The sequence below is a fragment of the Zalophus californianus genome, chromosome 7, assembly GCF_009762305.2.
Source record: "Zalophus californianus isolate mZalCal1 chromosome 7, mZalCal1.pri.v2, whole genome shotgun sequence".
Lineage (NCBI taxonomy): Eukaryota > Metazoa > Chordata > Mammalia > Carnivora > Otariidae > Zalophus > Zalophus californianus.
In genome coordinates this window covers 14,946,762-14,971,236 of record NC_045601.1, presented here as the reverse complement: position 1 = coordinate 14,971,236, position 24,475 = coordinate 14,946,762, and the positions used below count along the sequence as shown (strand labels likewise).

Here is a 24,475-nt window from a genome sequence, read left to right as displayed (position 1 = left end):
ATCAACAGCAGCCTTCAAAATATATTTCCAAACAGACTGTTGCCTAGATATATCTAAGTCTGGTGAGCAATTTTAAACATAGACACTTTTGTCCCCTTTTTTCTTTTTCCAGCTTTATTGAGATATAACTGACATATAACATGGTGTAAGTTTAAGGTATACAAGTGTGGTGATTTGATACACATTTCTACTATGAAATGATAACCACAAGATCAGTTAACACATCCATCATATCACATAATTAGTATTTCTATGTATAACATGAGAGCAATTAAGATATTAGCCATAAGAAAAGAATGAAATCTTGCCATGTGTAACAACATGGATGGATCTAGAGGGTATAATGCTAAGTGAAATAAGTCAGAGAAAGACAAATACCATATAATTTCATTCATATGTGGAATTTAAGAAACAAAACAAATGAGCAAAGAAAAAGAGATAAGCCAAAAAAAAAAAAAAAAAAAGACTCTTAAATATAGAGAACAAACTGGCGGTTGCCAGAGGGGTGGGAGGTGGGGGGAGGTGTGAATTGGTGAAGGGTGTTAAGGGTATACTTATATTGATGACCACTGAGTAATGAACTAAATCACTCTACTGTATATCTGAAACTAATATAACACTGTATGTTCATGATATTGGAATTTAAAAAATAAATAAAACTTTAAATAAATTAATTAAAAAAATCAAATACCGACTCTCTTAGTGACTTTCAAATATATAATACAGTCTTGTTAACTATAGTCACCATGCTATATATTAGATAAATATATAGAACTATTTCATTTTATAACTAGAAGTTTGCATCCTTTCTACTTCATGGCATTTTTACACAGTACCAGTTTTCCTAAATCAAAAAATACTGTATAATCATTATCTTCTTAACTTCCAAAATATTCAAAGACCTTTTCATTGTTTTACATTTAAAGGAACATAAGTATAATGACATAAAACAAATGCCCTAAAGTCTTCGTTGAATTATTAACAGGCACTGGAGATAAAAAGAAATGGTCTTCACTCTCAAGGGCCTCATAGTCTTGAAATATAGTAAAAATATTAAAAAAAAAAAGAAGAAGAGAGAAAAAAATGTACTGTCAAATGATGGCACAAGCCAAAAGGGAAATGGGTGTTCAAAGGAATAGGAAAATACTGAGGTCTGAGCATCTCAAACAACGGCATCACAGGGGTTGTGGCATTTGAAAAAGATGGGTTAAAATCAGAAGGAATAGTCAGTCTAGGCAGAAGAGTGGTCTGAGCAAGGTTTTGGGGTAGGGCAGTTCCTGGCAGGTTTGGGAAGGGAATGGAAGCCATTATCTAAAGTGTTATCTCTCTGAGAGCTTTGAAGACATCAATTAGCCAGAGAAATAGGTATAGTATAATTAATTTCACAGAATATGCTGAAAAGTATTGAGTCAGCAAGTAGAGCTAGATTTTTCTCAATTTTAAGAAAGACAAATGAATAAGGCTCATAAAAGGAACTGAAGATTGATGTGATCATTTTCCATTATTTGTACACACCAAGTTATCTTGCACTTATATGATATGCCATGATAAAGTCCTTGCATTAGAAAATTATATGATAATTTACTGGATAGTTATGTATTGATTTTGGGTTGAATAATTCAGAGAAGAATAAAGTATTGTCATTAGCACTTCATGCTCAACGTGAGTTTCTCATTGTGTTCACTAAGAATATGAAGCTCCGTGAAAAATGGCTAAATTAATTTTGAACTCAAATCACTAGCATGTTTATAAAAATCCTCTCTTACACTCCTCCCTTTTAAAAGTATAGATTCATAGAAAACTGTTCACACATTTAGGAAGTGTGCTCCAGAGTTTCCCTTTGGCACATGGTCTGAGAAATATCTTGGTTTTAATCTAAACATAGAGAGAAATTGACCTAACGACAAACTTCTTGTTGATGTCAAATGAATCAGGAGGCTATGAGCCTCTTAAACTCTGTTTAATGTTTCCTGAAGCATGAAAATAAACATCACTAAAGTCAGAGAAAGTGGGGAGGATGGAAGAAAAGAGATCTCTAGGATGGCACAGCTGGCCTGAAACTGGGGCGGCACAAAGAGACCCCTTCTCAGAAGCCCCTTCCTCATTCTTGTAACCACTTGCTTCTCCCCAGCCGGGTCCTCTGTCTACTCCACTCCTGTGCCTTTACTCAAGCTGCAACCTCGTCCAACCCATCCACTTACTGCCTCCACACCAATCTGTCTCTTCAGCTCCCCTTCTCAGCGCTCAGCTCAAGATTTATCCACTGCAACAAGCGTGTCCTTTATTCCCTGCGATGCACACTGCTAGACATTGTTTTAACTTGTTTATACCAGTTGCTTTCTTCATTGTACAGGTTCTTCTGGACTGATTTTAGTCTCAGTTCTGTTGTAAACTCGATGGTAGGAACATCTACTATAGCTTGTGAAATTCACTATTAATGTGACTGATTCATTGAGCAAATATGGACCACAGGCTATTATGTGCCAAGCAGAGCAGTCAGTTTCATCACAGGGCACTATTGACACACTCCCAGCTTCCTGGAGGGGATGGTCTCCAGGCCCTCAGTCAGAACCTGTTCTTCACTTGTGGGCCTTTAATCTATGTTGTTCTTCTTTGCCTTTGATGCCTTCTCATTGCTTTTCTACCAATCTCTTCCTTTCATTCCAAAATCAAAATCCAATCTGGGATCTCAATTTTATAGTATAATGCACAAGGAAGGTACTTAATAAATGAATCACATATGACTAAAAATGCCAAACCATGAATTACTAGGAAACTACAATGGTAAATCAACAGCCACAACATTTCCAAATACAAAACCATTTCCACAGTATTAGCTAAAAATGCAAATAAAACAAAGGTTTTTCACATGTTTAAAGTAAGAAAAAGACCACCTGTACCTACCAAGACCACATCCATGAACCAAAAAACTGTTTTTCCTCTTACAATATTATGCCAGCCAGTGAAAGGGACAGCAAGAGAATCCAGCTGAGATGCATCTCGAATATAATATTAAGATATAATTGTCTTAATCTGAAATAGTCTCACAAAACCCAGAGTTCTTCCTCCATGTATACTCTGAGTTATAGGCTAGGTCCAAACATGGGTCAAGCCATTTGACTTTCCAAGTCATCTTCCAGTTTTCCACCTTTCTGAGCTAATGCTCCATGCAGAGTTTGTCTTACCTGGTGGCACAGTTCTTCCCACTGCCTCTGCAGAAGCTCCATGCGTTCGTTCAGGATGGAAATATCATCAGCGCTAATGTAGGCACAGAGGGTGTCCTTCAAGAGTGTCAGCTGAGCCAAGTCATCTTTCCAGCTCCCAGCTGCATTTTCCAGTTCCTAGATTAAAAAAACAAAAATGTGAATACCCCCATGAATATCTATCATCAACAATTTCTGAAGTGTGCTAGGAATCCCCTCTTGATACAATTATCTTTCTACCCATTTATTTGAACATCTCACTTGGTCTACTTTATTTGCTCTGGTGTTGTCTGATCATTTGCCAAGTTCTTCTGATAAAACCCCAGGTTGCAGGGCACCTGGGTGGCTCAGTTAGTTAAGGGTCTGCCTTCGGCTCAGGTCATGATCTCAGGGTCCTGAGATCAAGCCCCACATTGGGCTCCCTTCTCAGCGGGGAGCCTGCTCCTCCCTCTCCCTCTGCCCCTCCCCCCGACCCACTGTGCTTGCTCTCTCTTGCATGTGTGCTCTCTCAAAGAAATATATTTTAAAATATATTAAAAGGTAAAACAAGCCAGGTTGCTTGATGAATCTTCCCATGATCTATTTACCGTTTAACTGATCATTTTGGCTCACCTTATCTTTCTTTTTTTTTTTTTAAAGATTTTATTTATTTATTTGAGATAGAAAGAGCATGCACAAGCGGGGAGAGAGGCAGAGGGAGAAGCAGGCCCCCCACTGAGCAGGCAGCCAGATGCTGGGCAATCCCAGGACCCTGGGATCATGATCTGAGCCGAAGGCAGACGCTTAACTGACTGAGCCACCCAGACGCCTCTTGGCTCATCTTTTCTAAGTTGAAATTTTATCACTGCCTGATCTTCTTTACTTTTTTTATACAGATTTTTTTTTTTTTTAAGATTTTTATTTATTTATTTGACAGAGAGAGACACAGCGAGAGAGGGAACACAAGCAGGAGGTGTGGGAGGGGGAGAAGCAGGCTCCTGCAGAGCAGGGAGCCCGATGCGGGGCTCGATCCCAGGACCCTGGGAACATGACCTGAGCCGAAGGCAGCCGCTTAACCGACTGAGCCACCCAGGCGATCTTCTTTACTTTTAAATTGATTTCATAAACTGCTAATCCAGCCTTTACTTTTGTCCTGAGTTAATGATCACGTTAATAAAATATTTTCAAAAAACCAAACTCCGGGGTGCCTGGGTGGCTCAGTTGGTTAAGCGATTGCCTTCGGCTCAGGTCATGATCCCAGGGTCCTGGGATCGAGTCCCGCATCAGGCTCCCTGCTTGGCGGGAAGCCTGCTTCTCCCTCTCCCACTCCCCCCTGCTTGTGTTCCCTCTCTCGCTGTCTCTCTCTCTCTCTCTCTCTCTCTGTCAATTAAATAAAATCTTTAAAAAAAACAAAACAAAACAAAACAAAAACCGAACTCCTGGGGTCACGTTCATCCTAAAACACTATGAGTTTACATTCTATGATATAGACTTAATAACATAATCAGCGAAAAGATCCATTGCTGCTATTATTCAGTTGAAAATAATGGATTGAATTCATTTCCTGTAGGAACACAGATTTCTTCAGGTTACTGAAGAAAATATTATGTACTCTGTCCTTTTGGGAAATGATTTAAGAAAAAAACCCATAAAACAATATTTGATGGGTTGACATTGGTTTTTGCAATGCTTTGAACTGATGACCAGTTTTGCAATTTGTATGAGTCTTGCTTTTTGCCAGCTGTTGATGCTTTTAGATTCCAGCTAATTTTATGTATAAATAGAGTATTTCACATGGCTTTTTCTCCTCTCTTTTTGTCTCTTCACACAGGAGACAAGTTTCCGAAGGCAAAGGCAATTAACGGTACTGTCTGAGGCTAACTTCTCAGGCAATTTAGGCAAACAAGGTTTTAGTCTGAATTTTCCAGGTAATTGCTTTGTTTTGCTGCTAATGGTGGTTTGGGGAAGAAGAGCAGAGAGCTGGACCAAAATGCATCCTTTTAATCTCCAAACTTAATAGCCGGGTATGTTTGTAACTGTTGTATTTTGGGAGATGAGGTCCCATGGTAACAGCATTTGGCTGAAAGACCAAACCATCCAGGTGGAGTAAATATGCCGTATTTCTGCTTATATTTGTAGACATACTAACCAGTCATACCAGTGTAAATATTTCCCCCTTTTCATGCCCATTTCTAGCCCCTAACTCAAATATCAGCTATAATCCATGGTGTAAGGATTATAAAAGAAACACCACCACAAAAACTAACTGTTTCAGACTCACAGGCTCCATTAGATGAGTCCCTATTGTAAAAATACAGCCTCTGGATTCAGGCAGCCTTGATATTTACAAACTCAGAAATGTTATTAAACTTCTAGAAGCCTCAGTTTTCACATCTGTAAAAGGGAAATGATAGACTGTCCTTGTGAGCTTGTGTTTGTGTCAACTGAGATAACGCTGTGTAGTCACTGCAACATAAAAGGGGCCCAATAAATGCCCATTTCTGTTTATCACAGTTTTCTTTAATCACTTGTTAGAAATTTAACATCACAGATTTAAAACAAACTTTTTAATTTTTGCATGCTTCTGAATTTACACCTCAAGATAATATTTTCCTCATTTGCCATCCATGATGTAATGTATATTACCTTTTTATTCTTCCTAAATCTGCCTCTTTTTTTTTAAGATTTTATTTATTTATTTGACAGAGAGAGAGTGCAAGCACAAGCAGTAGGAGTGGGAGAGGGAGAAGCAGACTCCCCACTGAGCAGGGAGCCTGATGTGGGACTTGATCCCAGGACCCTGGGATCATGCCCTGAGCCGAAGGCAGACACTTAACTGACTGAGCCACCCAGGTGCCCCATAAATCTCTTTCGAGTTTCAAAGTATATCCTTAAATTTTGATACTGAAGAAAACTTCTTAAATCTAGGCTTTTGTGATTTCAAGACTTCTTTAAAAAATTATTTTTTCTTTAATGCTTATGACTTCTTAGCCAGAGTGAAGCAGAGAACTTCTGATTAAAATCCAAATCATTTAAGTATGTGTGAAGTTTCTTTTTAAAAGATTTATTTATTTTAGAGAGAAAGAGCGAGAGAGTGGGGGAGGGGCAGAGGGAGAGAATCTTCAAGCAGACTCTCGGCTGAGCATTGAGCATGGAGCCTGACCTCACAACTTACAAGATCATGACATGAGCAGAAAACCAAGAGTCAGAGGTTTCACCGATTAAGCCACCCAGGCGCCCCAGTATCTGTGAAGTTTTACAGCATTACTCTAGGGCAGTGATTTGCAAATGACTGGGAAACACAAGGGCATGTATTATTTGGGGGATAAAAAGCATTTGTAAAGGTAGTTTTGACTAGATCTGCATCTTGCTCAGCAGAGAACTGTTATCCAAATACTTCACTTGACTATATAGGTATGAATGGAACATATCCTACAGCCACTGAATCACACTGGTCTCAGCAAGCTCATAATGCAGGGGGCGGTCTGTATTAGCTCCTGATTTGCTTCCAACTGCAATTTGAGGTGTTGATCATGATCTTTAAGCAGTCAGGGGCCTGAGTACCAGAATGACTGTGTGTCTCCATGCAGTAACTGAGATCAGCTATTTACAGTTCCTGTTTTCCTTACAGAAGAGCGTGGAGGACAGGGTGTTCCCCTAAGGGCCACTGTCTGCAGAATTTCCAGGCTGCCGAGGCTCGCTCTCCTTTCTGTGAACTAGACTATTCTGCTAGAACAACTCTTCAGTGTAGATGCTTTAAAAAGATTGTGTTTATTGCTTTTGACCCAGCTTTTAAATATCTTTTAATGCTGTGTTTATATTTCTCAAGATAATCCATAAACTAGTCTATAATTTCATCAACTGCAATAAATCAACAGCCAAGTCTCACCAGAGTTGTCTGCCCTAATGCAAAATCCAGGAACTTGCATCTACATGTTCACAGCTGGAACAGTTTGACTGAATTATGCTTTCAGAGGCAATATGATAGCAGAAGCACAGAGGTAAGTGATGGCTAAAAGCTCAATCCAGTCATTTACCTTGCAACGCATTTGTTCTGCATGCAGCTCTTCGTGGTGATTTGGCAGAGGTTGAGAAAGCTTCTTTTTGAATGTTCGTAGTTTCTCCAGAGAATCAGCTATTCCATTCTCACATTTTTCCCAGTCCTATAATGGGAGAAGAAAGAAATTTCATGGCTTTTGTTTTTGTTTTTGTTTTTTTTTTTTTTGTAAGAAACTGGAACAAAAGAAAAACACTCTTCTTAATCCAAGAGAAACAATTAAAGATTCACTGGGGAGTCCACATCCATTTGTAGGCAGCATCAGAAGAGTTGAGTTCTACACTTAGGCTATGTGACCTTAAGCAGGTAATATGATATGCCTGAGTTTTCCCCATGAAAATGGGCATAACACAAACTCTATAATTGTTGGAGGGCTGGAGGAAGCAATGGTGTGAACACATCAAATACCAGGCCCAGAATATTATGGGTACTCAAAAATGTTATCTGCATCTGGATCACTCTGCAGAAGTAAGAGGTAATTGCACTATTTTGCCTCTTTCCTAACTCCACCCATAAGGTATCTACATGACCTCAAACGCTCTATAAGAGACAAAAAAGAGGATATGGAATCTCTTTCAGGCTGAAGTGTAAAAATAATATAACCCTGACTCTGATTAAATTCATTATATGAACAGTATGTGGTACATACATTTGATTTGTTACAGAAGTAGAACCACAAGTACCAAAGGTTGGCACTGGGTGGGCTTCATCTTGAAAGTGCTGAAACGTGTATCACAAAGGGTTGAGTATATAACACATAAAAGCTGAAACAATCAATAAATGGAAGCAGAGAGATGAGGCAAAATTTTAAAAATATACATCCAGTATGTCAAATACTAATGAGTACTCTGGAGAAGAATATAGCGAGTTAAGTGGTAGAGAGTGTGGTGGTGGAGACCAGTAGATCTCTACAGAGTGACAGAGAAAACATACATTATGTGGTTGTTTTGGACGATTATACACCAAACTCGTAGCAGTGGTTACCCCTAGGGAAGATTACAGGATTTGGTGGTGGTATAGGGGAAACTTCATTTTTCACTCTACATACTTTAATTATTACCTGAATTTTTTTTATCAGACACATGCATTTTTTTAATTAAAAAAATGATAGGATCCATAATGGAGACTTGATTCTTTATAGCATTAGAGCTACAAATTAATTCCTGTCTAGTGTCTCAGAGACAATTCAAATTAAATTCATCTAAACAAATCTCCTTAATTTTGCCTATGACCTCCCATTCCTGTCCACGCCCCACCTTCCTGGTGACCCTTCTCAGTGGCCACTCCCCACAACTTAAATTACTGGGTTCCAAAGAAAGACAACTAGAATTGCTTTTAGTAATAAGCCTAATGCCAAATCATGCCGCCTTTTCCTTCACATTATCTCTTCCATTGTCACCAGTTTTTTCTTGTCTGGGCTCTTTCTGTGTTCTTTCCTGATGCTTTATTTTTAGCACAGCAACCCATAGGTGCTATGACCAAAACTGTCTTCTGTTAGAAGGTGCTGACTAAAGTGCCTCCCTACTCAAAAGGTCTTTTGGTTTCTAACTGAACTGAGAATTTGGCCCAAGATTGTCATTTCTCTTTTAAATTCCTTCAGGGAGCTTCCTAGAGTGCATAACCACATTCCCTCTTTCCATTTACCAGAAAAAAACACAAACTGTCTGTCTTGGTCAGATTTGTACCCATTCCCCTTTGTTAAAGTATCTCTGTGTTCCCAGGCTACAAGTAGTTCACCAGTGCTAAGCAAAGTGAGATCCTCTTACTAAATTGAACAGCATTCTCAGTGAAATCATCACACACTCTGAAACCTATCAACATGCCATCAGTGAATGTTCATTGATCTAAAAGAGAAAAGGCCAGTTTCTTATTTTCCATAACAAAATTAAGAGGCTATAGTGAAGCAGGTGAACATGAAGGCCATAGAATTAGAATCACTGTATTTTGGCATATTTACTCAGAGCATTAAATCAAGGGCTAAAATTAGATAAGCATTATAGCAGTGATGTGAAGGTACATTAAAATAAAGAAAAATGACATTAACATTAGAATTTACCTTCATGAATTCCTTCTTAGGCAAATGGGTCCTAGTGTATGATTTAAAATAAAATAAACTTTAACAAGAGAAGAATAAGGATTCCCCTTTCCAAGGATGGCTTAGATTCCAAAGCTATAACCCAGTCTTTTTATTACATGAGTTACAAGGAAATAACAAAATGTCATGGTCTGCAAACATCTATCAAAGTGGATGTTTTACACACCAACAAACAGACTGGCAAGAAAAGCAAATGCAGTGATTCAGCCATTTCGCCTAATTAAAGTCTTGGGAATGTGTCCAAAAATCACATCACAAATAAAGAAAAGTATATGATTAAAATGATCTCTACAGAACGAGTTACAACATTTTTAATCCTTTCCTGAAAGCAAAAAAAGAAGAAAAAAAGAATCAGACATATTGTATTACTGATGAATTGTGCTGTGTGCAAATAATAGTTCTTTAACAAATGTTCAGTGGCACTTTTGATTGATTGTTTCCCACACAGAAGGTAATATATTATTAAATAAAATTCAACAGAATAAACCCAACGGGTGTGCATACTTAAAGCATTATAAAAGCAATATGTGTTCCATTACCTTTAGTTACTACCTGTGATCCAAAAACGTGGCAGGCCAAGTTTAATAGATAACTTTGTTGAAGTGTTGGTGATTATCAACATATATAAAACTTTCCTATTTAGTTCTGTTCACTCTTGAATATGAAAATAATATCAACAGTGATAATGACCATCATTTATTGCATGCTCAATGTGTGCCACATGTTTACTTTCATTATTTCATTAAATCCTCACAATGCTGTCTGAAGGAGGGGTAATCATGCCTACTCTAGAGAGGAGGAAACTGAGCCTCAGACAGGTTGAGTTAACCAGGCTAACTTGGTTTATTATGGTTTTAACTTGGATATGTCTGGCTCCAGAAACCATGCCCTTTACCCAATGCCTTCCAATTATGTATTGCGTCTGGTTACGGAAAGTGAGGGAGAAAGCATCTTGTGGGGGGTCTGGATAAATCTACCTCTCCCTAAACTTGCCGTGTGATCAGTATGCTCTCTGTATCCAACGAAAGGCTTAATATACCTCCTGAATTTTATCTCATAGCAATGTGCTTGGATAAACTAAGATGAAATCAAGAGTGTTCTCTTGGATAGGTTTTTCCTGCTGTAAAATAAGAGATATCAATCTTAAAAACCACTTTAGAGTCTTAGATCAGGGAGTGGAATCTACTCTTTGCATTCCTGTTTGGATTTATAAAATCATCACATGGCTCTTGGCTCAGCACCGACCATTAATCAGAATTCGTGGCTTGGACAGTCTTATTAGACTTAAAACTACTCAGCTGGGGGATTTTTCTGAAAGACAAACTGCTGAAAATTGGGAAACTTCTCCAGGTCATGCAAGACAGGACAAAGTCTTAAATGAGACACAGGGCAGGGGATCAAAATACTGCAGGGTATGACTTAACGATCTTTGCTTTGTCTGGAAAGCTAACAACGGGAGGGCGCAGCAGGACCACTTACGTGGCTTCTGAAACTGCATTACATCTACAGGAGCAAAGAGCTGAACTTACTTTCAGCAAGAAGGCCAGCTTTTTCTTCTGCTCCTCCAGACGCACGCTGGCTGATTTCCACTTGTCCTGGATTTCCGTGAGCTCGGCCTGCAAGGCGGCCTCAGCCCCACTGTCGGCCGAGAGCAGGAGCTGTTTGCCTGCCTCCACTGTGAGGATGTAACTGCCTTGTTGTCGCAGGCACACTTTTTCTTTGAACTGAAAGGAACCGTAGCTTTTTACTTTCTCATTCTTTTCTTCACCAGGTCCCTATTGCAAGTGTGTTTAAGTGACCCTACAGTCTTTCATACATTTCATGCCCTCTTTATCCAACATTTATGGAGCTAGTACTTGGGCGTGAATGAAGCACTGTAAAAATGAATGAGAGTTCAACAGGGGGAGGCTTAATTTCTGTCCCCAAGTTAAATACAATCACAGTGCGATACGGAAACTGCTCGAGGAGAATCTCAGGAGAGTCCCTGAACTGCACAGGGAACACACTGTTACATGTTTCATTTGTCTTAAGTTTTATTAGGATCTTTTAATTTCTTCCACAAAAATAGATTTGTGATGCTCGGTTCATACAAATAACCCACTTCCAAGAAAGACCCGTGCTCAGATATCTAACCCACATGGATGCAAGACAGGCTTCCTCAAAGGGAAAAAGCTTCATGAGTCTTGGAAGACATATGAATACAGCCAGATTAAGAAGGACCTAGTGTGACGAAGGCCAGGAATCAGGGAGAAGAATCCTTCCACGCAGACAAATGAAGATGGGCAAATTTACTCTACGAGATCAGTAGGATGAATTCAGGACCCTGGTGTAGTTTTCAGGGACTGGAATACAGTAGAGGCAGGTGAAAGAGTGGCAGAAGATGATACCAGATCACACCTTGCACAGGAATTTGTTTAATAGTGAAAGTGACTGAGATTCATAGGAGAATATTAAGCAGGGAAGTGATGTGTTTAAATTAAAACACTCTGCAGTAGGGTAGAAGATGGAATGGAAAAGGGCATATGTTGGATACACTGAAATAGGTTAGAAAGCTGTTGTCTCTGTAGGTAAGAAATCAAGAGCTCCTCATCTAAGGTAGTGGCAGTGGGCATGGAAACTGGGAGTGTATTAGGAATGGGGAAGCAGAGAATGAGAATATAGCTCTAGAATTACTCTAAAACTCCTGACAGACCAGATAGCTGGTAATGACATTTCCTTGAATAGGGGACATGGGACAAGGGACTGCCAGAGAATGGCTCATCCAGATATCACCGGCTCCTTGGGAACCCATGGAGTATATTATGTCTATGATGCATATATATATATGCATCATAGACATAATATACATACATATATATAAATCTCTCTCTCTATATATATATAAATCTCTCTCTCTCTCTCTCTCTCTATATATATATATATATATATATGTATAAATCTAAAGGCAATTGAATACATCAGTTGAAAGCTCGGGAGGTAGATGTAACTGGAAGATAACACGTTGGCCCTTCTGTGCTAGTAGGAGGCAGACGAAGCCATGGGGGGATGAGGTCTCCCAGGAGAAAGGAAGCAGCAAACAATGACCTCCAAAGCAAGAGGAGACATGAAATACACTGGGGACGACTGATCGGAGTGCTAGGAGGGAGCCATCTAAAGGGCTGGAGGCCCAGGTTCCCAGGCAGATGGAAGGAAGGGGCCAAACCAGGAATGGACCAAGAGCTCAGACAGAACTGAGACTTTAATCTTTTCTGGAATACTCAAGTTAATGTTTAAATTGCTCATGGTTATAAATCAATGCACAGTGCTCCGTTCCTGGCCATTGCCTTTCCTTCCATGCTGAAGGTTAGTGAGCTGCTGGGAGGCACTGGTGTGGGCCATGGATGGGGTCTGTGAGCGGCTGGGCCCGACCAGACTATCATTAAATACAGCCTTTGTAATGCAATCAGATTGTAAGTTCCTGTTGATACTTTGGAACGATATTTGTCCTCATTCCAGTGTCACTCCAGAATCCTGGTGAAGAACTGAGGTGAGGGTAAGGTGTATAGTGGAAATGTAGAAGAGGTTTAAAAAGCCTGTGTTTTGCACCTTACCTGCACTTCATCAAAGAGGGTCCTTGCCTGTTGCAGTGGTATTAGGACACTTCCAAGAGCACTCACGGGAAGATAGGACACTTCAACCAACCATTTACGAAGCTTCTCTGCCATCTCCCTGTATCGCTGCCACTGGCGAATCTGGCTGTCAATGATGCCCCTCCTCTGCTGGGCCCTGCGAATCACTCCCTGCCACTGATTGCTGAGAAGTGTCAATTTCAGGTTGAATTCGTCCCTGGTGCAGAAATAATTACACAGGGAGGAAACATTGTTACCCTGGATGCATTTACATATAAGTCATGTATATACACAATGTATATGCACTTGATGACCCAAATGAGCCCTGAGAAGTGATTCAGGGCAGAGGTTTTCAAATATCACACCATGATCTTTTATCAGGTCTGTTTCAAGTAATTTTTAAAATTAATAACTATTGGTTTCTGCAAACAGTGAGTATTTTCATGTCTCAGCACAGGTTAAAGGCATATCTGTAAGGTCACTAATTATTCCCTGCCTGAATGCAGAAGTGGGGAGAGAGCACAGGGTAGCAGATTCAGTGGGAAGGGGCCCAAACAGTGTATGCAGCAGGTGACAGCATCTTGTGAGTGCTACAGTGAGAGGGAGAAAATCAGGACCAGGGAGCCTGGGTGGCTCAGTCAGTTAGGCGTCTGCCTTCAGCTCAAGTCAGGATCCCAGGGTTCTGGGATTAAGCCCTGCGTTGGGTTCCCTGCTCAGTGGGGAGTCTGCTTCTCCCTCTGCCCTCTTCCCCTGCCTGTGCTCTCTCTCTGTCAAATAAATAAATAAAATTTAAAAAAATAAATAAAATATTTTTTAAAAAAGAAAATGAGAACCAAACTTTTTTATAAACCTCCATCTTCAGCCGGAATTATAAGCCACTTTGGATGAACAACACATTTCAGCTAGAATCATAAGCCACTTAAATAAAACCATGTTATTTAAAAAAATTTTTTTAAAGATTTTTATTTACTTATTAGAGAGAGATCACGAGTGGGGGGGGGTGGCATGGAGGAGCAGAGGCAGAGGGAGAAGCTCCATATTCCCTCACAATAAACAGCTCTAATCTTTAGCGAATTATTCCACATATTAATCTAAATTGTCCCTTTTACATTTTAAACCTACTTCATTTTGTTCTTAGAAAAATGAAAACTATGTAGTCATCACTGTCTGTATGAAGGTTGTCCACATACTTAGAGATAGTAAATTTTACTTAAGTGTTCTCAATTTCAGGCTAAATAATCTCAGGTCTTTTAGTTTGTCCTTTCTACCTCTGTGTTTTCTACCTTTAAAAAATGTTGGTAGTTTTTTAGGAAGTTTTCCTTAACATTCAATTTGTAGCTCTAGAACTGATTTGTCCAGTATCAAATAGAATGAGTTTCTTTGTAAATTAGGGTGTTATTCACATTTTAATATTAAAGTGTAACATTAATTGTTTTTCTCTATTGTGTTAGTTTTGTTTTGCTTCCCTAGATACACAATTCTCTCCTTTGAGGGTGGCTTCAAATCTGAGGTGAACTTAACTCTTGTGGACTCCTATATCGTTGACATGTCCTATCATCTAGGCCTACTCTAAACCTTGGTTCTGTAACTAAATGTGTTACTGGTGCTTCTGTTTTTGAAAGGAAATTCTGATGTTAATAATCTAATTGCAGTAGAATTAAATGTGATGAATTAGGTTTATGCAACTGCCCTAGAAGTTACAAGCATCTATCATCTCTGAAGACATCTCACTCCAGGACTTGAGAATGTCCTACAACAGGGAAAGTGCCCCACACACTGCTTTTCCATCAGGCCACTATCCAAGATCTCTTTGGAGCCCTCGCCCTTACTTTCTGTAGAGCCCAACTGTCCTGAGCCACCTGCCAGCCCGCGGAAGTACTTAACACATGACGTGGTTCTCATGGCTGAACTTGAACCCTAAAACACAAAACTTATAAACAAACTTTTAAAACACAATACATTTGTAATCTGGGGCCTTCATGCTCTAATCTGAATATTTTTCTTCTCTTGCAATTTTCAGAAGCATCCTCAGTCCAAACCTCCCATTTTCCTCTCTTCAGTGTTTCTCCTTAACTGTTAACATTTACAATTTAATAGATGTTAGCTTGTACGGGAATTTTAAATTTTATTTTACTTACTGGCTTAAACTTTTATAATACTTTTATAGAGTTGACCAAGGGAGGATAAGAAAAAGTTAACTGCATTTGAATTTGTTTTATTTTGAGGGCCTTAAATCCTCAGTAAAGCTCACGTTTAAGTTTGGCTTACTTTGGAATAGAATAAATACGGTATCACATTTTGTTGTTCCAAGCTTAACCATGAAAATCTTTCATGTTACCTCCAAAGAAATATCCTCTTAAAACTGAAATTGCTTCAAAATGTTAAAAAAAAACCTCTTAACGAAAACAGTGATTAATGTTCTTTTTTTTTTTTTTTTGGAAAAAAATACTAAGTTAATTATAATCACAGTTACTGGTCCTTGATACGGGAGAGATGTTCTTATGTAAATGTATAAGTATCAGTGAGGTTTATACTCCAAATATCACTACATAAGGTAGATGGGGTAGACTAGATATTGTTTCTAGGAAATGTAAATACAGCACGAAATCAGCAATTCACATACAGGAAGTTGAAAGAGGAGCTAGATTTTACCTCTTCGTTTTCAATAAAGAGGTAATCTGCTAAGTAAATGAAGAGGAGGCAGAATTTCAACGTGTCAGAGTGTCATCTGACTTAAGGTGGCAAACCATTTTCAAGCCTGGAATTACCATGGTGTGGGAAAGCTGGCTGGTCCTGACTAAAACCCAGATATACAATTCTGTGGCTAGTTGAATGACCTTGGTCATATCAGTTGGCATTTCTGGGCCTCAAGTTTTCATCTATAAGTAAGAGAGATAATCTAGTGATCTCTGTGCTCCTTTGAGGAATAGAATTTCTGTAACTGTATGAGATGAGTAGAAGCATCTGTTTACAAACCATTGATACATCATTAATACAAGTTGTTCTGATCTATTCATTAATTCCAGTCTCCTGCAGAGGTCTGGAGAAGGCTGGCTAGGTGATTTCCAATTACTCTATGTCCTTCATGTAATATAATAGCAGTTCTTTAAAAAGATTCAATACTCAGCCGTTTCAGTGATTCAGACAAGCCTTTCCTCCAATTACTGAGGCTCCATTGCAGTACAATTGCCTGAGGAAGATTAGACATATGCCCTCTAATCGGCTCATTAAAAAGAAAATGACTAATTTACTGAAACCTTTCTTCATAATAATGTATCAAAGATCCTACCTGTCATCAACTTGACCTTGTTCTAGAAGACGCTGCCCATCAATAATGATCGAGTGCAAAATCTGCTGGCGACTGAACATCTCTGCTTGAAACAACTATTATTTGAAAAAACAGAAAAACATACTTTTAGAGTTCCCAGTTTTAGTGACCAGTTTTCTAGTAACTTCCCCAAAATTCTGGTTTAAGTAAGGCTTGGAAAAATATTTCCAGTCGTATCAGGATATGTGTGAAATCCTGAAGTATATCCAGAATGTATTTTTAAACAATCAATTAAGATATACTTAAAGTTTAGTTTTTGCTTACAAAAACTAAGTGACTAAAAGTAGAATTATGTTTCCCTTCTTTCAAAATCACCTAATAACACTGGTTAACATGTACTTTGTATTCTTGTTTATTTTCAGGTAGAAAATAGCTTAAGACCTTTCAGAAAGTTGAAAAAGATTTAAGAAACCCCACATTTTTCTTTTCTTTTTTACCCGAACTCACTGTTTTTTAATCTAATTTGGTTGATAAAATTATTTCATTACAAATTCAACAAAAAGTTTTTCAAATTATTTCTGCTATGTTTTAAACAATTTTATTGAGATATAATTCAGATACCTTACAATTAACCTATATAGAGTGTATAATTTAATGACTTTTAGTATAGTTGTAGACTTGTGCAACCATCACCACAATTGATTTTAGACCAAAAAGAACTCCACACTCAGTGATCACTCTCCATTTCTTCCCAATTCATGAGCACCAGGTAACCCACTAACCTACTTTCTGTCTCTACAGATTTGCCTACTCTGGACATTTCATGTAAATGGAATCATGCAATGTACTGTCTTTTGCGACTGGTTTCTTTCCACTTAGCATTATGTTTCCAACGTTGATCCATGTGCAGGATGCATCATCTCCACATTCCTTTTTATTGCTGAGTAGTATTTCACTGTACAGACATACCAATTTTATTTATTCGTTCATCAGCTGATGGATATTTAGGGTTGTTTCCATTTTGGGCTATTATAAATAACACGGCTATGAACAATATTCTTGCACAAGTTTCTGTGGACAAATATTTTAATTGCTCTTGGGTATAAAGCTAAGAGTGGAACTACCAGGTCATATGGTAACTCTGTTTAATATTTTGAGAACTGCCCAACTGTTTTCCAAAGCAGCTTCACCATTTTACATTTCCACCAGCAATGTATGAGGATTTCAATTCCTATATACCCTCATCAATACTTGCTGTCTTTTTCACTATAGCAATCATAGTGGGTATAAAGTGATATCTCAATGCAGTTTTGATTCATTGTCTTTAATTCCATCTTCAGTCAACTCGATAAAATTGGACTTAAAAATACCTTACACATAGTTAAAGCCTCTATTTTTAAAATTTAAGCAAAATGCTTTAAAATTAGTTTCATTCTACGTTCCTTTAAGCTTTTCTCTGCTTTTAGGTAAATCCTATTTCTACATTTGTGTATACTTCAGAAACATGTGGGCCAATGTGGTTATAAAAGTGAACAGCAAAATTGAGACAAACAGCAAATTAATTAATTTGCTTTTTGTATCTAGTTCTCTCTTTGGTGTTTCTTAGGAAATAATTATATTGCCATTTGATCAGGAGGTACTCTTGGAGGTATTTGATAACTTGATTTCCAAGTATAAAATAATGGGTATTTTTTTTTACAGAACACTCAATTTTCATTTATCAAAGACTTGTGATCAAAGCATAATCGCTCAAGCAACTAGCCTTGGCAATATTAACGTAGTATGTAACTCAACTTGAAAATTGTCTAACTTCCTGCATGCCTTCCACACACACCCGATTCCCCCCACACATCCTCCATAAGTAGACTTTTACCACAATTGTGGCAGTATACATTGCAGGATATTGAAGGCTGCCACATTTTTAAAACCAACTATGGAAGCAAAGAACTGGACCACATTCAAGCTTAAGAAAGAATAATGCCTACACGTGAGCAGACTCAGCCCAAGATACAGTGCCTGAACTCCTTCACATGGCATTGTACAGCCTTTTCCAAAGACTGAAAACTGTTTTACTACCCAAAAACCTACCGGCATAACTTACCTCATGGGCTCTCTGCTGCTCCAAAAGATGCTGATAGTTGCCTGAAATCTCGACGGCTAACTTTTGTTCCGTTTGAACAAGGAATTCCATCCATGTTTCACATTTTTCCAAGAAAGTCTGGTGTTGCAGCAAAAATGACTGCAACTTACTGACAAAACAAAGGAAAAAGAATAATGATTACGTTGTTGTTTGTTAGTTCTTATATTGTCAGCATATAAAACCAGATTAAATAAATATCCTCTGCCTCCAGTTTTAATTTGACCACCACAAAGCTTTCAATGTTAGGTAGTAAATTTTTTTAAAAAAGAATAAAAGTTTAAAATGGTAGGTTTTCAAAATGATAAAATTATGTATGTACCTTTAATATATTCTTATGAAAAAGAGTTTTTTTTTCTTTTTTGTTAAAACACTATTTCGTACATCAAGCATGGGAAACCATTTCACAATCTGAGTTCGCCACTTCTAGTTCAAATTTTGTGAGTATCACTCGGAAGACTTGGAATTTATAAATATGCACAAACCATGCACTTGTATCACCCAAATATCTCTTGGTTACTCTACCTGAATCTTTCTGTGGTCTGAGAGGAGATCAGAGACCAGTGTCGGTTCAGGTTCTGCATCCTTTTGATTTCTTTATCATTCAGTGGTAGCCTATATCCAAGCTCATTCAGACGGTCTAGGTCAGGTGCCATGCTGCTGAATTTTAGCATCTGCCCCTGGAAGCAAGATTTAAAAGCCAGTTTAGCACTATGGTCAGAAAAGGCAGAGTTCTTTCAAACTGCACAGTGACCTTCTGATTTCAGGAAGAAGTAGGTCTTTGGTCTCTCCTGCATTTCTAGGCCACTGACTTGTCATCTCCAGAGCTGCAAATAAAGAAGAGCTGTGTCTCCTAACCCATTCCCCTGCTGCTGCCCCCACTGCCACAGCTCCTCACTAGCTTCCACTGAATGTTAGCAGTTTACGTGAATTACTTACTTGCTGATGGATGAAAATTATGCTGATGACTGAAAAGGCTTATTTCTTACCCTTTATATTCCATTTGTCTATGCTAATCTGCTCCTTTATTATCTAATAACAATAAGAATATTTATAATGGTAACCATTGTAGTAGTAACAGCTAACGTTTCTTGAGCACTTATAATGAACCAAATAATACTATAAGAGCTTTACAGGTAATAACTCATTTTATTTGCAGAACAATCCCCTAAGGTAAGTACCATGACTATTCCGACTTTATGAAGGAAAAAAAGAGGCTCAGAAATGGGAAGTGAATTGTTTACGGCCACCCAGCTAGTAAGTGGTAGAGCTAGATAAACAAGAGCCACTGAGTGCTTGCTAGATGAATGCGATCCCTTTTGAGCTTTGATGTCACCACATATTATCCTAGCAGCTTCAGTTTTAGGTCCTTGGCCCCAATCCCAAAGTTGGTGAGACTCGGCTGACAAAGCTTTCAGAGTTCCTCTTTCCCTTTAAACACAGGCAAAGCTGTCTCTTCTGGTTTTCCTGTGGGCATTGTAACTCCATCTAGGAAACTGGCTATAGGAAGAGGAAAACGGCAGGACACCTTTGGCTGTGTGTGTTTTCTCTTTGCATGCTCTGAAATAGGCTCATTACCATAAAGACAGAATAAATCTTTCCAACTGTTGAAGTCAAAAGCGTAACAATAGCCTTGGCAGATGGCAGAATTTTCATGGATAGATATCAGCCGTGAACAAAACTGACAGGCAGTGGTCCTTCTCATGGGGCTTCCAGACAGTGAGATACTATTCCAGCAATACTATTCCACAATAGTAGTCACCTAATCACATGAACGTAATTAAATGGTATGTAAAAAATTTTGAAGAAAAAAAAATAGTGTGCTATGAAAGTGTGTCATGGGCAGCCTGACCATGAACAAAAGGGGAAGCTTTCTTAAGAGAGTGACAGTGAACAAAATGAACAAAAGTTCATTCCTTTTGGTGGCAAGGGAGTTGGTGGAGACAAAAAATGAATTCCAGAAAGAGGTGACATTATACACACAGATGCTAGGAAAGCACTGTGATGGACACTGAGATGAACAGGGGTGAAGACAAGACCCTTAGGAAGACGGAAACCAGGTCCACTGGGCATGAGAATCCACACTGGGTTTCACCCTGACAGCACCCTGAGGAACCTGTGGAGGGTCTGAAGCAGAGGAATAATGTGATGAAACTGGCATGTCTATTGTTATCGTTTTATTTACTGAGTGTTTAAGATAGTTAATAAGTAAGTAAAATCCTTTAAAAGCAAAAGATCATTCTGGTAGCTGTGGGTTGGAGGGGTTGGGGTGGATGCACAGAGGGCCATGGAGGCTGTTGCCAGGGTCCGAGACATAGGCAGCTTGCCTAGGAGCGGACGAGGGTAGAGCTGGAGATGGGAGGCTCAAGGGCTCCGAAGGAGGAAGTGACCCACTGGGCAGGGGGAGGGGCGAGAGGTGGGAGGGAGGGGTGAGCTGGAATCCCAGGACTGCCCGGGCCAGCTCCCAGCCGGGGGTGAAATCCGTGTGTGCATGGCAGCAAAACAGAGCTGGCAAGGGTTTCTTTGGAAGCTCAAAATAAAAAGCAGGCCTATGTCAGGAGTTGTGAGTATTCCTTAAGATTTTGAGGACGAATGCTACCAGATCTAGGCCTAGGACTGGAATGTACTTACCTTAAGTTCTTCCATCCTTTCCTGGATGGTTGAAAGGTCAGACGAGCGGCTAGGGTCCTGCCCTTGTAATATTTCTTCAGCTTCTACTACCCAGGCTTCCAACGCTTCCAAGCTCTTGGTAAAGGTTTCATAGTCAAGAACTCCAGCCTTTTTTTTTCCCCACAAAAGAAAATAGGTATTTAGATATCTAATGAAAGGGCAATTGGATACCGAAATTATTTTTCATATTCTTGTGTCAAATTTCCATCCTCAAGATGCCATAACTAAAGAAACAAGGCTACATGATTTAACCTTTCTTCTCTTTATTCATGTAATTTTTTGAAAACTTAGAATTACTGCTAGGTACCATGCATTAATTGACCAATTAAAGTCATTTTTAAAATATACTACCAAACAGAAAAATATTTTGATTCTTGGCAAAAACTTGTTCTATAAACATGAATGTCAACACTAAAGCCATTTGGTACTTATTAGTCGAATGTATTTTACTCAGTATCATAGAAGGGAGCACTGCTTTAGGGGCAAAATCACATTGCAAATAGTGTAAGACTCCCACCTTCCCTTGTCCTCATTGGAACTTCCAAGTTCACTTACTTTTTAATTCTTTGGTCTTGAAAGAGGTGTTGTCTCAGTGATGAAAAAATTTTCTTTTTCTGTGCTTAGGCTCAGATGTTATAGAAAGTCAATTTATAACACATCCCGAATATGAGCTCTGCAACATACCTGTAACATAGTCTGCTGCTTGCAAAGAGCCTGCTCTAGGGCACATAGGTGCTGACTCAAAGACAGCTGATCAGATTGAATGGCTGATGCTGCCGAAGCATCCACTTGTTGCTTGAGCTGCTCTCCCAGTTCATGGAGAACAAAAAGGGAGTCCTTCACTGTCCCCAGTCCTTTGAGGAGGTCCTAGAGATGATGAAAATATGCCTATTATGAAACAACATGGTAAGTGTACTCCTTAAATTGATAATCAGCAAAGGACCACACATCTGGAAACACTCAATTCTTACTTATCAAATTATTACACTAAATAACCTTCACCTGCAGAAAAATCATGAATTAAATCTGACTTTCAAAAATGGATGTGTGTTAACATTTTTAGAGATACATGTACTATTCTTATAATAAAAGCCACATAGGTTCACTGTAGGACATTGGGGGAAATGCAGAGAAACATACATAAGAAGAAACATTATCTACAAGCAGAGCCAATAACTGGAAATATTTGGGCAGGTTTTTCCTATCCTTTCATGTAGTTGATATCAAATCAAAAACATAATGCTACATTCCACCTTTTCTTGCTTAATATTATACACAAGGGATGAGTTTGTCAACAGCATCTTTTATACACATGGCTGCATTAGAGTGATTATAGCAGATCTTCCTATCTCAGTGGAGCCTAGAACTCCAGCAATGGCCCTGGTGAGCAGGGACTGAAGCAGACTGTATCTCCATTCTTTTCCATGGCTTCTCTGCCCTTCACTTTTTGTGGGACACTCTTAAATGCTCCAAATTTAAGCCAATGGAAATTCCCTGTTTCTGGTTTCCATCTACCAATAAGAGATGATAAATGACTGGTTCTTCTACTTGTTGCTGGTGCTCCACCAGATGGTGGAAAGAATAGAGCCTGCTAGCAAAAATTAGCAATTCTATTCCTTTTCTTCATTCTGTTTACACTTCCATTTTCAAGGCCTAATTATGTCTAGTAAAGGTTTTATCCCAATATAAATGTAGAGTGTATGATATTTTAATCATTATATGTAGGATTAAAAAGTTTACAGTAATACAAAAATGGGAGATAGCTGTGAAAATTTGTTACTTATTCTTCTGTGTTGGGATCAGCCAAGATATTTATCTTGACATATGTATAAATTCACCATTTAATAAACTTAACCAATTTGTTTTTGCTTTTAAAAAAAAAAAGAACAGAGCCTGCTATACCTAGACAATGAGTCCTAGGAGAGGGAGAAAAACAAAAGGCAGCTTTGACCTTGACATAGGTCTTAGACAAATTTGAGAAATAATTTGGAGCATTACCCCCTAAAATAGGTGTGTATGTATCAACTCAGGAGGACTGAAAATTAAAAATGACAATTCTGTAAGGATAAACTATGTGGAAGGAGGAGAGAAAAGCATTATGTTATCTTTATCTCAAGTATTAAACTTTAGCTCTTAAGTGATTATTCAATATTCGTGTGAAGGCATTAGAGTAGGTTGAAATTTATGTGCTTTTTTATAACTTGCCTAATTCTAATAAACTGATTTGGGAAAGTTTACAAGAAGATCTTTGAAACAAGTTCATTAAAATAAAGACAAATAAGGACAAATAGTAAGAACCATGTAATGGGTGAAACAAGAGAACTGTTTCTGAAAACCTAAAGTAGTTTATTGGCAACTTCAGTGAGAAAAAGAAATATTAAAAAGCTATTAAAAAGAGGTATACCAGTAAATCAGGAGAGTAAGACCTCCTTCTACTATTAAATTCTTAGAAGAAATAATTATGTTGATGCTTACATAAGAAATAATGGACCTAACTAGATAATACCTTTCACGGTGGATTTTTAAAAGATCAAACATTATTCTCCATACTCTCTTATTTCTTAATAGTGACAAATGTGTAAAAACAACCTAAATCTTCACAAGGATGGTACTCCATTAGGAAAAAATGGGAAAACAACTCATTTATAAAAAAGAAACAGTGGGAGGGAACCTCTTAAATCTAATACATGTGCAACTGTGTTCTGAAAACCTAACAGGCTCTTTGATACTTAAAACAGTTTTTGGATAGCTGTCCCACATACTGAGACCTACTAAAAGCTTACACATATCAGCACTAGCCTTGCTAAACTTGAGACGGCTAAGACTGGCAGGGTGGGAAAACACCAGCGCTCCTAAACATACATTGCAATCTTGAATCCATGTAGCAACTTCGTCATCAGCAATGTCCTTGTTAGTGGCTGCTTTCAGGAGCTCGTTGGTTTGATCCTCCTGCTGCTGCACTGTAGAAGCACACTGTTTGGAGTAGTCCTTGTATCTCTGCCAAAGTTGAAGCAGGGCTTTGCTGGAGTACAGCTGCTCAGCAATCTCTTCCAGCAAGTTATTCCATCTGGAAACAATAGGCAACACTCATGGGCAGATTAACACCTCTTACCAAATGCTGTTATTTGCTCTTTTAGTTTTCACGATCCTGCTTCATGTAAATATGGGAATAATTCAGAGATGCCTCATTTTTATTTGACATAATTTTACCAGGTAATATTCCCCACTCGGAGTTCAAAGGCACAGAGTAGAAATGAGGTCAATTTTGGGGTATATAGCAGTTTTAATCTCTAAGTCTCTTCACGACACTTAGTTACCTTAAATTCATTTGTGAAAATTGAAACATTAGTAGAATAGAACTTGTAGAGCTCAAATTCAAAATGCCAGCAAGTTTTAATTGCATTATTATTTGTAATAAGGCTGTGATATAAATAATGCATAACAGTGTAAAATTAGCA

General features: G+C 38.5%; 1 protein-coding gene across 1 annotated transcript in view; it reads right to left on the bottom strand.

The window, feature by feature from the left end:
- SYNE1 (spectrin repeat containing nuclear envelope protein 1) overlaps positions 1–24,475 on the bottom strand; it is a 454,337-nt gene that overhangs the window by 63,685 nt on the left and 366,177 nt on the right. The window contains 10 exon segments of the mRNA XM_035728590.1: positions 3,186–3,341; positions 7,220–7,345; positions 10,864–11,058; positions 12,925–13,159; positions 16,232–16,326; positions 18,312–18,459; positions 18,873–19,027; positions 20,979–21,125; positions 21,702–21,884; positions 23,880–24,084. Of these exon segments, the coding sequence (XP_035584483.1) occupies positions 3,186–3,341; positions 7,220–7,345; positions 10,864–11,058; positions 12,925–13,159; positions 16,232–16,326; positions 18,312–18,459; positions 18,873–19,027; positions 20,979–21,125; positions 21,702–21,884; positions 23,880–24,084 (1,645 nt within the window).